This window comes from Echinops telfairi, unplaced genomic scaffold (genome assembly GCF_000313985.2).
Source record: "Echinops telfairi isolate 266 unplaced genomic scaffold, ASM31398v2 ScPeMD7_22;HRSCAF=79, whole genome shotgun sequence".
NCBI lineage: Eukaryota > Metazoa > Chordata > Mammalia > Afrosoricida > Tenrecidae > Echinops > Echinops telfairi.
Genome location: NW_022103919.1, coordinates 6737852 through 6752116, shown reverse-complemented (window position 1 = coordinate 6752116; position 14265 = coordinate 6737852). Strand labels below are relative to the sequence as shown.

General features: G+C 46.7%; 1 protein-coding gene across 7 annotated transcripts in view; it reads left to right on the top strand.

The window, feature by feature from the left end:
- Positions 1 to 14265, top strand: part of RAPGEF1 (Rap guanine nucleotide exchange factor 1) — a 136090-nt gene that overhangs the window by 79400 nt on the left and 42425 nt on the right. For all 7 annotated transcript variants that reach the window (XM_045288551.1, XM_045288550.1, XM_045288553.1 and 4 more), the window contains 5 exons: positions 6724 to 6812; positions 7995 to 8147; positions 8648 to 8771; positions 9213 to 9396; positions 10633 to 11133. In XM_045288551.1, the coding sequence (XP_045144486.1) occupies positions 6724 to 6812; positions 7995 to 8147; positions 8648 to 8771; positions 9213 to 9396; positions 10633 to 11133 (1051 nt within the window). The remainder of the gene's footprint in view (positions 1 to 6723; positions 6813 to 7994; positions 8148 to 8647; positions 8772 to 9212; positions 9397 to 10632; positions 11134 to 14265) is intronic.

Genomic DNA, 14265 nt, shown 5'->3' with positions numbered 1-14265 from the left:
AAACCTATAAATGTAGGCTCATAGATCTATTTCCCCATCCTCATATAATATATTTGTATATGTACATGTCTTTATCTAGAGCTCTATAAATACCGAGTCTTAGGGGTTTGGTGTTGCCAGTGGGAACTTTGTCAGGAGCACTTTCCTTAAGGCACGGAGAGCCTTTGTCTTAGTGCCCACAAGAAATTGTGAAGATGGATAGCATTGCGCTTTTCTTCAACTTTGGCACCAGAGCTATTATTCAACTCTTGGAAGGTCATGGAAGCTTTGTCAGGGCTTTGATCATTTTCAATATGAATCAAAATCAATGTGGAAATAAGTATTCCATATTTAGAAAGTACCCTTTTTGACTTTAGAGAAGTAATGATCCATGAACTAATTGGACCCGTTGTTGGTCCAATTAAGTACTGTCTTTTAATTCATGCCGCAAGATGACAGAAAAACCCACCATCCCTGCCAGAAATTGTGGTGCCTCTTCTCTTCCCTGTAAGAATCACTGTCATCTTGTGCATAGCACCAACAGTAAAATGTGTGGTACTTTATTTTGAAAACAAAATGATATTTTCCCCCCTCCTCTAAATTATAGAAACACTGGATTGTGCCAACCTCCTTAGGGCTGCACCTGCCTCCCACCTGAGGTGCTCTCGGGCTGTGAGTCAGGTTACCAGGATGGGCTTCACACACACTCCCTGAAGCGGGCTCTTGTACCCATGCCTCAATTAAGAACTGAACCAAACACACGAGCCCAAATGAAATGGCTCTCGCTTGACTGGGTTTCTGCAAGTATGTATGGGGCACCTGCTGCATGCCAGACTGTCCTGGGCACTCGATATACATTAGTTGCCCAGGAAGACACACCCCTCAGCAGAGGTCCACCAGCCCTGCTGCTGTCATCTGTCAGGAGCACAGATCCTGAGAGAACCAGCATCTTCGACCACAGAGAAGACCGAGACCTTCAGTTGGAGGAGTTGGGCTCATGCTAAGTTACGATTGCCATCCTTGCCTCTTAAGATTCTGGCTAAACTCCTTCCAAAACAAATTTGTTCTTTTGGTAGCTCCTGGATGACATCCAGTTGTCTGCACCGTAGCAAGACACATGCAAAAAATTTTTTATTTTTTTTATCCTTTTATTGGGGAGACACATGCAAATTTAAAGAGTTCTTCTCCGTCTGTGATAGATGAGGCAAGTTGAGACTAATGACCTGCTGGCTAGTCTGTTTGGACTGAGAGACTGGCGGTGACTTTAAAAAGCTGCCCGCCCTTTTTGCTGCACTCTTTTCCAGCTAGGCCAGTGGAAGGGAGAGGTGCTGCAGTCAGGACGCCGTCTTGGAATTTGGGTGCATGCTTGCACATGTGTGCCTGTCACTCCATGATTCTTTGGCCATCACTCATTAGTTGAGTTTGCACAGCTGCTTCTCCAGAAAGATGGCAATCTAATTATAATTGCTCATGAATCAATGAAGAATTGGAGGAATTCCCCCCTCCTCTACGTCAGCCAATACAAATGTGTGCAGGCTTTTTTCTCTGTTCCCTTTGCCCTACTTAGAAGCAGGATATGCATAGGTGCTAACCAAAAGGTCAGTGGTTTGAACCCACCAGCTGCTCCAAGGGAGAAAGATGTAGCAGTCTGCTTCTGGAAAGATTTATAGCTGTGAAAATCCTGTGGGCCAGTTTGACTCTGCCCTGGAGGCTTTCTGTCTGTTAGAATTGGCTTAACGGTAACGGATTTGGATTTCGTCTTTGTTCCTGCGCCTAACGAAGAGTGAACTTGAAGGAGGGGCTTTCCAATCACTTTGGTCTGGCTCCCTCTGATTCCCTTTGATTCTAGTGTGCTCTCCAAGTGGCCCGGTAAGTAGCTTTACAGAGAGTGTTGCCTCTCCCACCCTCCTCCAGGCTACCCCCACACTAACTGTTACAGTCTAATTTGCATAGTCTCTCCTCTCCTGTCTGTTAACCTCTGCTGTTGTTGTTGTTCTTGTTGTTAGGTGCCAGTGAGCCAGTTCTGACTCACAACAACCCTATAGACAACAGAACAAGCACCACCTGGTCCTGCGCCATCCTCACAATTGTTATGTTTGAGTCCATTGTTGATCCCTCTTGTCAAGGCCAGGGTCGTCCTCCTTGTTGCGTCCCCTCTACTTTGCCGAGCATGATGCCCTGTTCCAGGGACTTGTCTGCTGATGCCATGTCCAAAGCAATGAAATGAAAGTCTTGCCTGCCTTGGGGCGAAGATTCCGGCTGAACTTCTTCTCAGACAGATCTGTTCTTTTGGCAGTGCATGATGCTTTCAGTACTCTTCACTGGCACCCTAATTCAATCACACCGATTCTGTGTCCTCCCCTGCTAGGCAGCTATTCCTTTAAAAGTGTGTAAAGTTTTATCTAACGTGTGCATTGTGCTAACAGTATAAAATACCAACCTTCTGTTTGCTTCTAGTCCTTGTCCCTTAGAGGTCTTTGTTCTGTACGTTTCCCCACGATGACTCTTTCGCTACTCTAAAATAGGGTGACACTTATTTTAGCTATATAGAATATATGCTTTTAGTTAGTGGTTCTTAGTATTTCTGAAGTAAATCATGTTCACTGTAGAAAATATAAATAAAAATATGAAGATAAGGGCTGTTTCATAGCCTTTATTTTTTCTGTACTCGTATTCTTGGTTTTTATCTGTGTTCAAAAATAAACTGATAATACATACACCAATGTACCACATGGGGTTATTTTTTTACTTAACATTATGTTCAGAAAGTCATTCCATGTAATTACATATTCTTATTATAACTTTGTTTTTAATAGCAGTGTGATGTCCCAGGTTTTTGCAGTATAATTTATGTCATCAGTTCTTGTATTGAGTGTTTAATTATGAAGTAGTGAATAGTCTAATTTTATCTATCTTTGATAAATAATGTCATGATGACCATCCTCTATGACTTAATTTTTGTGCACATCCATGACATTTCCTTGGGCAAAAGTTTGGATAAGTAGAATGCAACATTCAATGCTTTTGATGTATTCTGACAAGTCGTCCTCTGGAAAGGCTGCCCAAAATATTCACTCCCTGTGCCAGAAGCTTCTGTTACCAGTAAAGCTTAAGGAGCTTGTATGTTTTATTGACAATATTGTTGGGTTTTTTAAAAATAATTTCATTGTGGGCTCATACAGCTCTTATAACAATCCATACATCCATCCATTGTGTCCAGCACATTTGTACATTTGTTGCCATCATCATTTTCAAGACATTTTCTTTCTACTTTCCTCATTTTACCTCCCTCTCCCACCCTCCCTCCCTCATGAACCCTTGATAATTTATAAATTATTTTTTCATGTCTTACACTGACCAATGTCTCCCTTCACCCACTTTTCTGTTGTCCATCCCCCTGAGAGGAGATTATATGTAGATCATTGTGATCAGCCCCCCACCCCCCCCACCTTTACCCTTACCCTCCTGGTATTGCTACTCTCATTATTGGTCCTGGGTGGGGGATATCTGTCCTGGATTCCCTGTGTTTCCAGCTCTTATCTGTACCTGTGTGCATGCTCTGGTCTAGCCCAATTTGTAAGGTAGAATTGAGGTCATGATGGGGGTCCTGGCAGAGCATTAAAGAACTAGAGGAAAGTTGTATGTTTCATTGGTGCTATCCTGCACCCTGACTGGCCCATCTCTTCCTTGGGACCCTTCTTTGAAGGGATGTCCAATTGTCTACAGATGGGCTTTCGGTTTCCACTCCGCACTCCCCTTTATTCACATCTATATGATTTTTCATTCTGGGTCTTTGACACCTCATGATCACACAGGTAGGTGTGCTTCTTCCATGTGGACTTTGTTCCATCTCAGCTAGATGGCTGCTTGTTTATCTTCAAGCCTTTAAGACCCCAGACGCTGTATCTTTTGGTAGCCGGGCACCATCGGCTTTCTTCACCACATTTGCTTATGCACCTGCTTTGTCTTCAGCAATCTTGTAAGAAGGTGAGCATCACAGAATGCCAGCTTAATAGAACAAAGTGTTCTTGCCTTGAGGAAGTACTTGAATAGAGGCCCAATGTCCATCTGCTAACTTAATACTAAACCTATACATACATGTACATGGATCTATTTCCCTATCATATATAAATATATTTACATATGTACATGTCTGTATTTAGACCTCTATAAGTGCCCTTTGCCTCCTAGTTCTTTCTTCTATTTCCTTTTACTTTCCTCTTGACCCACTAGCATGTTCTGCCTTCATTCAGGTTTCAGTAATTCCTTTCAGTTACATTGCCCTTGATCAAGCCCCACCAGGCATCTGATGCCCTCTTCACTATCGATTTTAGATCACTTGTTGTTCTCTTGTCCCTGGTTTGTTAACACCCACTTCCTTTCCCTCGTGCCTACCCTCTCCTGTATCCCGCACCCCCACCCCACCCCGCAGCCCCCAATCATCAGTCCCATTGTTTTCTCCCCCTGATTGTTTATCCTGCCTATCTTATCTAGATAGACATGCAGAGACAGTAATGAGCACAAAAACAAGACAGAGCAAATGAAGACAAAACAGAAAAAAAACCAAACAACCAAAAACAAGAAAAGAAAAGTCTGTAAATAGTTCCAGGTCTGTTTGTTGACCTTTAGGGGTGTTTTCTGGTCGAGCCTGATGGAGTGCCACGCCCTGGACCCAAAGTCTATTTTTGGCATTCCCTGGGGACTTCATTGCATTGCTCCCCTTGCTGCTCTATTGCATGCCCTTAGCGTTTCACCCCGGTGCTGTGAAGTCATATTGGGCACAATTCCCACACTGTGTCTCCAGTGTTGTCCCCGTAGTGCTATGGGTCAGTGAGGGATGTTGTGTCTCATGGTGGGGCCAGCCCTATGATCCTCTCTGTGCATTGGCTGCACTGAGCAGGAATATCATCCTCGGGGTTTGGTGGGCTGGGCTGCGTTCCACTGTCTCCTTCCCTCCTCGTTTGCTCCTGTGTGCTCTGATCAGATGCAGCCCTCTCCATGAATTTCTTCTTTGATATTTCGTCAGTGTTCTTCCTTTTTTAGGTTTGGTTGGTTGGTTTTGTTTGCTTTAGCAACCTAACAATCTCTTGTGTTCCATTGTACATACTTTTTTTTTTAGTTTGAAGAAGCTTTGCAGTCTCTGATTTGGAAACATACCTCAATATTACTCTCTTGAATCTATTGCTGCCTCTTCCATAAATGTAGAAATAGTTGTTTATGCTGAAGCTTCTCATTAGACATAAGTAAGGGAATCGATCAGATCAAAGAACCAAGGAGACAATTAGTCCAGAAAACTGCTGGACCACGTGAACCATAGCCTCCACTAGCTTGAGATAGAAGAACGAGCAAATTGCCCGGCTTCCATTGCCATCCACTCTGATCGAGATCACAGAAGAAAATCATAGGCAGAATGGAAGGTAAATGTAGAACAAAATTCACAGTCAGAAAAAAGACCAGGCTTACTGGTCTGATAGAGATGGGTAGCACCCCTGAGACTCTGGCCCTTGGGTGTCCTTCAGACCCGGAGTGGAATCCACTCGTGGTGGTCACCTTTCTGCCTAACAGTGAACTTTCGCTCAAACCACAATAAAATGTTTTTTTCAAAGACAGGAGACTAGAGAAATCTTGGGTGTACATACATTGGAAAACTAACTACTAGGCCGTGAAAAGAAACAAAAGAACCAAGTGGCCAGGGGTCAATGAGGATGACTGTTAATGAATGCAGAGTTTCCTTTTAGAGACATGAAAGTGGTTTCAAATTGATTATATGGATGGTTGTACCGCTGGGTGTACATATGAAAAGCCATTGAATTGTACACTTTGAAAGGTGATTTTTTTAATGATATGTGCTTTATATATCAGAGATGTTGAAGAAAAGCATATATAATAATCCTTTCATATGAAGAGCAGAAAAAAGTAAGACAGAAATAAAACCGTGGTCGTGGGGTACAGATTGTGGGCTGTGAAGGTGATGGGGTTTTTGAGTAATGCTTACATGAATACATGCAACTGTCAAAACTGAAGTTTCTAATTGACAAAGCTTGCAAGTAGGCCATGACCTTATATTTTTTTATAGTGATTTGAAAATGGCTTTCTTCATTGTCACTGCCTCCCATGCCGGTGGTGCCCACCCACCCCCACCCCACCCCAGGGTGTGTGTGTGATGGGATAGTTTACTCCCTTATATTTGGTATCACAATGATTCTAAAATTGTATCTTCTACTGGTAAAATGTCCTTAACGTTCTGTTCACTGGCAAAGATCCTCAACCAGGTCATCAAGGGGTACCAGTTGCCACCACACCCATCACCAGCTCACTTTGACAGCCCTCTCCCCCAGCCCAACTTTGACTTACTGGGCATTGTCGTCATACACATCACGACACAGCATTGGGAAACTCAGAAGTAGTCTTTCCCTCACAGAGTGACTGGAAGGCGACCCTACTGGGAATTTTATTTGTTCGATACACGTAGTCATTTTGAGACAATGAGGTTTATTGTTTCCCCCTTCCAAGAGGGGAAGTGCTTGTGTGTTTGAAAGATCTTAGAGTGCTGTGAAGGTCATTCGGGAGAGCAGGGGAAAGTTTGAGAAGGGCCGCAAAGGCCCTGAGTTAAAGAATACTTGCATTTATGGTGATCAGGAAATCTGTAGGCACAAAAATGAGATGCAGCAGGACAGACAACTGGCCTAGCGTGGGTGATAAAAGGCCACTTTCCCTGGGATTCATTACTCTTCTCTGGTGCAGGAGCTGGTCAGACTTATCATCGAGAAGCAAGGACATCCATCTCCAACAAGCCCAGTGAAGCCAAGCTCCCCGGCCTGCAAACCTGATGGGTGAGTGCTGATGACACCCTCTGGGCGCTGCTGGATTTGTTGGCCACCCAGTCTCCACGGTGGGGCCTGCATTTCTTCTCTCTGAGTGATAAGTTCGGGAGGAGGGTCAGTGTCACTGTATACTTCACACACATTGTGGAGTGTTGCCTGGTCTCAGGTTAAATATGCAATGTAAGTAGATCTCAGGTTGGTGTGGATGTCCACAGAGACCTACACCAGTATTTTTCCCCACCAGCTTCATAGCCTGGTCAGAAAGAACCTCTCCAGCTTGCATTTTGGGGGGTTGTCTTGAGACCATTGACATTTTTGGGTAATACCTTTACCAAGAAGGTAAACTGAGTATAATAGGAACATGTTAATGCCTTGCAACAATTTTTAGCACAAGGCCCTGGTAAAAATATGAAACATAAACTTGGAGCATTTTAGGGAACCTTTATTTAGATCACCTGAATGGAGCCCTGGTGGTATAGTGGTTAAGCACTGGGCTCTGAGCCACCTGGTCGGCAGTTCAAAGCCACCAGCAGCTCCAAGAGAAAAAGACTGGACTTTCTACTGCCTGAGCAGTTACAATCTTGGAAACTCACAAGGGGTCACTGTGAGTCAGCATTGCAGTGAGAGATTGAGTTGGATCACGAGGAAGCCACAGGGGCAATTCTACTCCGTCCTTGGAGTCAGCTCCATAGCCGTGCATTTGGTTTTGTATCTTAGACCATTGGAGGAGCCCTGGTGGCATAGTGGGTCAGGTGTTGGGCTGCTAACCAACAAGCCCGCTGTTCAAATGCACCAGCTGCTCCAGAGAGAGAGATGAAGCTGCTGCTTCCTTAAAGATTTGGAGTCTCCACAAGCCAGAGGAGCAGCTCTCCTTGCTCGGTAGGGTCTCTGAGACAGAATTGACTCGACGGTGACAGTGGCTTTGGGTGGGAGGGAGCAGAGTAAGGTTCAAGCATCTAAAGATTCCTTTTACAGCTGAAGAAGTTGACATGTAGGGAGTGAGGGGACTCAGACAGGGTCCTGTTGAGGATCAAACCAAACTTAAAACCTCGCCTGCCCTGCAAGGGCTCCTGTGTTGAGAGCACCTGCCCCATAGCCATGACCTCATCCCTCTCATTCCCTTGCCCTGGTCACATTCATCTAAATCTTCATAGGACCATCTGTAATCTTAAGTTCTATTACATTCTTCAGCCAGTCTGAGCTCCCCTTGACAGATCGAGAGATGGAGATCCTAAACAAGACAGCTGGGATGTCACAGTCCACCGAGCTGCTCCCAGACTCCACAGATGAAGAGGTCGCACCTCCCAAGCCCCCTTTACCTGGCATCCGGGTAGTCGATAATAGGTAAGGGTGCTGTCATACTACTTCTGTTTTTATAGCAACACCCGCCTCCCTGCCCCCAATACCACCTACATATGGGTTAATTTGATGAATAAATAAGTATGAGAAGCAAAAAAAAAAAGGATGGTAAGAACTTAAAGCTCAATCCCTTGTTCTTTAGGGGTTTTAGAAGTTTGACATATAACCCAAAGGTTTCCTTTGCCATTTGGCCTTGGACAAGTAAAAATGGGTACAGTATATTCGCTTGAACTGAGGGTGTTCTGATTTTAGCCCTGAGTGTGTGTGTGTGTGTGTGTGTGTGTGTGTGTGTACACGTGCACGCACATGTCAGCACTGTTAGACTTTACACAGATGGATGTGTGGGGCAGAGGTTGAAAGTGTGTGATGAAAGCTAGGTGTGAACAGTTGAGTAATAAAGAAATCCTATATTCCCTACTCTACTATCATTCTGAAGAATGTTGTTAGAGTTCTTTGGCTTGATTGTAGGTTTTGGTCTGTTTCAGCCCTCCGCCTGCATTGCCACCCAAGAAAAGGCAGTCAGCTCCGTCCCCCACCCGAGTGGCTGTAGTGGCCCCAATGAGTAGAGCTACCAGTGGCTCCAGTTTGCCGGTTGGAATTAATAGGCAGGTAAGGCAGCCCCATCTGAAAGACCAAGTCAGACTTGAGTTCTGAGGTTTGGTTTCTAACGCTGTTAGAAGTCAGAATGAGAGGATTGCTCTTGGAGGGGTTAAAGTCTTGTCAGTACTCCTTCGTTCTGTTTCCAAGACATGGCGGGTGTCCCCAAATGGGGGCTGGAGAAAAGGAGGCTGCAGCCAAAGGGACATCTTCTGAGAAGAGTGGAGCCTGCCCTCGGAACTTTCCCCACCACAGTCTCCGAACCCCTAAGGCTCCTTTCCCTTTAGCCACAGATACACCAGTTTATTGCTCAAGATCCAAGAAGGGCCTTTCCAACAGGCTTCTCAGCTTGATGGTGTCTCCTTCTCTAAGTGATGCACTAGTTCCTTCTTCCCTGCTCTCCCCGTCCATTCTCAGAAGTGACTGATCCTGTTTCTTATGTTTCCACATGAGGACTTTGACGTGGACTGTTACACTCAGAGGCGGCTGTCCGGAGGCAGCCACTCCTACGGTGGAGAGTCCCCTCGCCTTTCCCCCTGCAGCAGCATAGGCAAGCTCAGCAAATCGGATGAGCAGCTGTCTTCTCTGGACAGGGACAGTGGACAGTGCTCCCGGAACACAAGCTGTGAAACACTAGGTGAGCCAGAGGCCTCGCTGTCACCTCTCTGCTTGGACAGCCTTCCCAGCATGTTCCCTTATTTCTCTGTGGGTTTGTGGGAGTCACACATAGCTTGGGTTCAAATCCCAAGTAGGCCACTCATGAACAGTATGACCTTTATAAACTCATCTAACATCTTAGCCTCAGTTTCCTCATTTACAAAGTGAGGATAGCAATAGCTACAACTCAAAAAGGTGGGAAGTTTACTTGAGATAAAAATGTGAAACCACACGGGAGACACTCGAATGGTAACTCTTGGTCCTACCAACATATCAGGGTGAAATGCACTCTCTCTGCCAGAACTCAGAGCCAGCTGGGCTCAGAACTGGAGACAAAGGGAAGAGGCCCTGCCAGCATTGCCAGAGGTTCAAGACAAGCCACCAGCACATGCTGGCATCTCATCAGTATAGAAGCTGTGCTGCTGTGGTCACCTGGCAGTAGGAAAGGTGGTTTGGCACTAGGTTTAAAGACCATGAAGCTGTAACAGCCCATTAACTAGGGAAATAAGAAGAGATCTAGTCCACGATTTTTGTTCAAGGATGGTGAATCTCAGCATTAGGAGATGTTTAAAAAAAAAGTTTTAAATTAAATACTCATTACTAGGAAATGGGATGAATTGTAATTCATTATTTGGTGAAGTAGTTTGTAGTTATTCAAAACCACTGATAAGTGGGGCTGGGGGTGGAGGGGTGGAGCCAGCAGAAAGCCCAGACTCCCTATGTAGGGCTTTTGGGATTGTTGTGTTTGTTTTTGCCTCAAAAACCAGCAAACAAACAAAACTCACTGCCATTGAGTCACTTCTGACTCAGTATGGTTTAAATTTTTTTTTAATTTAAATCCTAGGACAAAAAGACGTTTTAAAAATACATCCAAATGTAGGTAGCATCTGTCATTAGATCATGGGATAATAGGCGTGTGGGTTTTTTCTTACTATTGTTTGTTTTCCATACTGTCTACAATGGCTATATCTTTCAAGTCGGAAACTAGAGAAGTACAAAGAATAGTAACACAAGCAGTGGTGCTCCTGTGTGGTTCACATGTATAATCAGGGGAGGAGATGAAAAGTGTGAAATAAAGTGAGGGCACAGAGAGCCAGCCCAAAGGCATGCTCTTGCCATGCTCTGATGAGTGACGGTGAGCCAAGGAAGAAGGGTGGGATGGCTTCCATCTGCAGAGCCTTGTGGCTAACAGTTTTCCCCCTTTTCATGACTGCAGATCACTATGATCCTGACTATGAATTCCTCCAGCAAGACCTCTCTAACGCAGACCAGATACCTCAGCACGTGGCCTGTAACCTGAGCCCACTGCCGGAGTCCTTGGGAGAGTCTGGATCTCCATTTCTTGGTCATTCTTTCCAGCTGCCTCTTGGCAGCTGTCCCCAGCCAGAGGGACACCTGGCCCTTGGGCAGCAGACAGACACACCGCCTGCTCTCCCGGAGAAGAAGCGTAGGAGTGCAGCCTCGCAGACTGGGGACAGCACAGGCTGCAGGATGTCCTACGAGCGGCACCCTTCACAATACGACAACATCTCTGAGGACGACCTGCAGAACCCGGCCTCCGTCCAGCCGGTCTCCTTTGCGTCCTGTCCTGCTGTTCTCCCCTTCCAGCCAGGGGGATCCTCGGCTCCTGTCGAGTTTGTGGGCGACTTCACGGTTCCAGACTCCACGGGTGACCCAGAAAAACCACCTCCGCTACCAGAGAAGAAAAACAAACACAGTAAGCTTTGGTGGAGGCCCCATTGTGGCTTGAATGGGTGGTGTGTTTCACGGAAGCGTTCAACCCAAGCCAAATCCATCACCCCCTTAGTGCAGGTGAGCTAAGACAACAGGGCCTTGGCGCCTGGACGTGTTCGTGCTGTGGTCATTTTAAGAAACCACAGCATGTGAAAGCCTGATCAGCTGAGCAGTCCCAGGGTCTCTAGAAAAGCGCAGGCTGAGCCCGAGCCACAGTGCTCCCCCACTCCTCCTCTTCACCCGAGCACACACACAGGGTGCTGTGGCATCAGGGCAGCATCACCACGGGTATGTGCTGGCAATGCCCCTGTTAAAAAGGCATTTCCCAGGGCACGTGGAGATTTCTGAGGCTCCTTATTGGAATGGGAGGTGGCTGGTCATTGCTTTAAGGCGAGGTGCTCACTCTGCTCTCCGCCAGCAGGCTCTGAGAGCCATGCATCCCAGTCATGACTAGATAGGATGTCGCTTGGAGGGAGTGGCTATGGACACTTCCTGGGTCGGACTTGACACTCAGGACAAATTAGAGTTCTAGTGGAAATGTTCTTGGTGGCCAACTACACCCCCCAACTCCACGTTGTGGAGACTTCCCTGTCTCTCTGTCCCCAGCCCCAACCCCACCCTGCTTTCACAGGCACAACTCTGCCTCACACTTCCGAGGCCGACCAGCTCTGTCCACTCTGGATGTGGACGTAGCCAGCTTCAGGATACCTTGGGCTCAGGGAACACATCTAGCCAAGGTCTTTCCCGAGCTAAAAACCGAATCTGCATTTCAGATTCCCAAAGGAGGAGGACCCCTCTGTTTTCAGAGTAGGGAAGTCCTAGCTCCTTAGACCAGCCAGGCTGATCCCAAGGTCCACCTGGCTGGTCTGGGGAAGGCCGAGGTGGGTGTTGTCAGGCACTCCCCAGCCCCTCACTAGGCGTTGCCCCGTTTGCGTAATGGCCTCAGTGGTGTGGTCCCCCAGCTGGAGGGAGAGCTGGCTCAGTAGGGCTCATGATGTCATGTCCATCTGTTGTTTAAATTGGCTCATTAGAAACTGGGACTCTAAGGAGAAGGGGGTGGGGGTGTCCTCACCCTCTGCACGAGGAAATGGAAATGTCCGAGTTCCTCCACCCATCTGTACCTTCCATTTTAGAGCACCCTATCCTTTCTAGGGTTCCTCTGAACTTGGAATGTGGGTCAGGTTTGCGTTTTCTGCTAACTGGCAACAGTGCCTGGTGCTGTTCTTCTGCCTCTCAGAGCAGCAGGCTTCACGCTAGAGGGCCAGGAAACAGCCACTCATTCAGCTTTTGAACAGCCTCGAGTTTTAAGTAGTTAAAGATGACTTTCTATTCATTCATGTATCTATTTTGATGCTTTCTCCCATCTGTCTGTGTCTGTAGCATTTGTGCCTGTAAACCTTTGAAAACTAACAGTAGCTTCCATTGTGACGTACCCCAACTAAATATTTATGTTCATTTAGCAGGAAGCCTGGTGGTGCAGTGTGTTAAGCACATGGCTGTTAACCTCAACTCCAGGTTATCAGTTTAAACCTATCAGCCGCTCCTCAGGAAAAAGACAAGGCTGTCTGCTCCCCTAAAGGTTTACAACCTCAGAAACCCTAGGGAGCCATGCTCCTCTGTCCTGTGGGGCTGCTAGGGGTGGAATCGAGTCGATGGCGACGGTGCTTATGAGATAGTCATGACCTTCCATTTTGTGCAGGAAGAAACTAGAACTTAGGGGAATTAAGTAACTTGCCCAAATCCACACACAGTGAGTGGTAGATCCAGGATTTACACCCAGGCCTCTGGGGTCCCTGAGTTGTCATTTAAACTGACCAAGATGTTCCACTCCCTCCCTCACTAAGTAGAAAGGGTTTCTGCCCTCTTTGAATAGCCTCATCAGTCTATTCTGTGCTGTAATCTTAAGGTACCCAGAGGCGTTGGTTCTAGTCTTGACCTACTGTTTGCCCTCCTGGGAAACCCTTGGAGAGTGAGTGTACAACTCCAAAGCTCCCTGTGGAAAATGCCTCACAGCTTTGCTCAGAGGGAACAATGAGGTAGTAATCATGCTTTGGACTTGCTAACACTGGACAAGCCTCAGGCAGGTGCAACCTAATGTCCTCAGCCACTGGAGATGCTCTGAAGGCACAAATGTCCCTGGCTTCTCTTGCCAAGGGCAGCCAAGCGTCATGCTCTGAGAGACACCATGGTTCTGGTGCCCTGGGGAGCACCAGCCTGGTAAAGCTTCCAACTGGTGTTAGCAGGTCTGGTTTCTGAGCCAATGGGCTGGTTGCTTTAGAAAGTACCTCCCCACTTGTTTCTGGAAAGTGTGAAAGATCACTGCTGGGTCTCCATGCGTAGTCAGCAGGTCTCTGAAGGGACTTCCATCGCCAAGAGGTCAGAGAGCCCTTCTGGAAAGATGACAGTTTGACTAAAATGTTGTATTTGGGCCAGATAGAAGGTGACTGTGTCTCGTCTTTTAAGAGAGCAGTGAAGTGGCATTTAGGGATATTCTTCACAGGCATGCGTCTCCTATGCTGCATTGACCAAGAGCATTGTGGGAGCAGGGGTGCATGAGTTGCATGCCCCTGTTAGCAGTGACTTCTGCAGGCCTTGTGCAAGAAACCATGTCCTCATCCTGCACACCACTAAGGTCAAGTTTTCTGTGCTGACTAGAGCTAATAAATTCTTCTTTATTCTTATAAAGACAGAATGGGACTTTGGACCCCCGTTATCAATGCAAGGTGCCAGAAAAATATACCCTCCAAAAAGAGCGTTTCCTACAGACCTCACCCTGAAATGAGATGCAGGGAAAAACAGATCCCCGCCCCCCATCTTTGAGTCTCTCCTCCTCAGCTAAGTGATGGCCTGGCAAGTCTAGGTCTCCAGTGAAGTTCTGGCTCTGTGGCTAATTGAAAATAGGAGAGCGAGCCCTGCAAGACCATCCTGGAGATGGAGATAGTCTTTTGGCATCTGAGTCCCAGCAGTTGCTTCTGCAGTTTGAAAAGGGAGCCAAGAGGATAGTGATTAATGGTGTGTCTGTCCTCGGGCTGGCCACACACTAACTTCAATCCCTTTGCTTCCAAACCCAAGGCGCCTTTTCTTCCCAGCTTGCACTGTCACTCTAGGGGTGTGC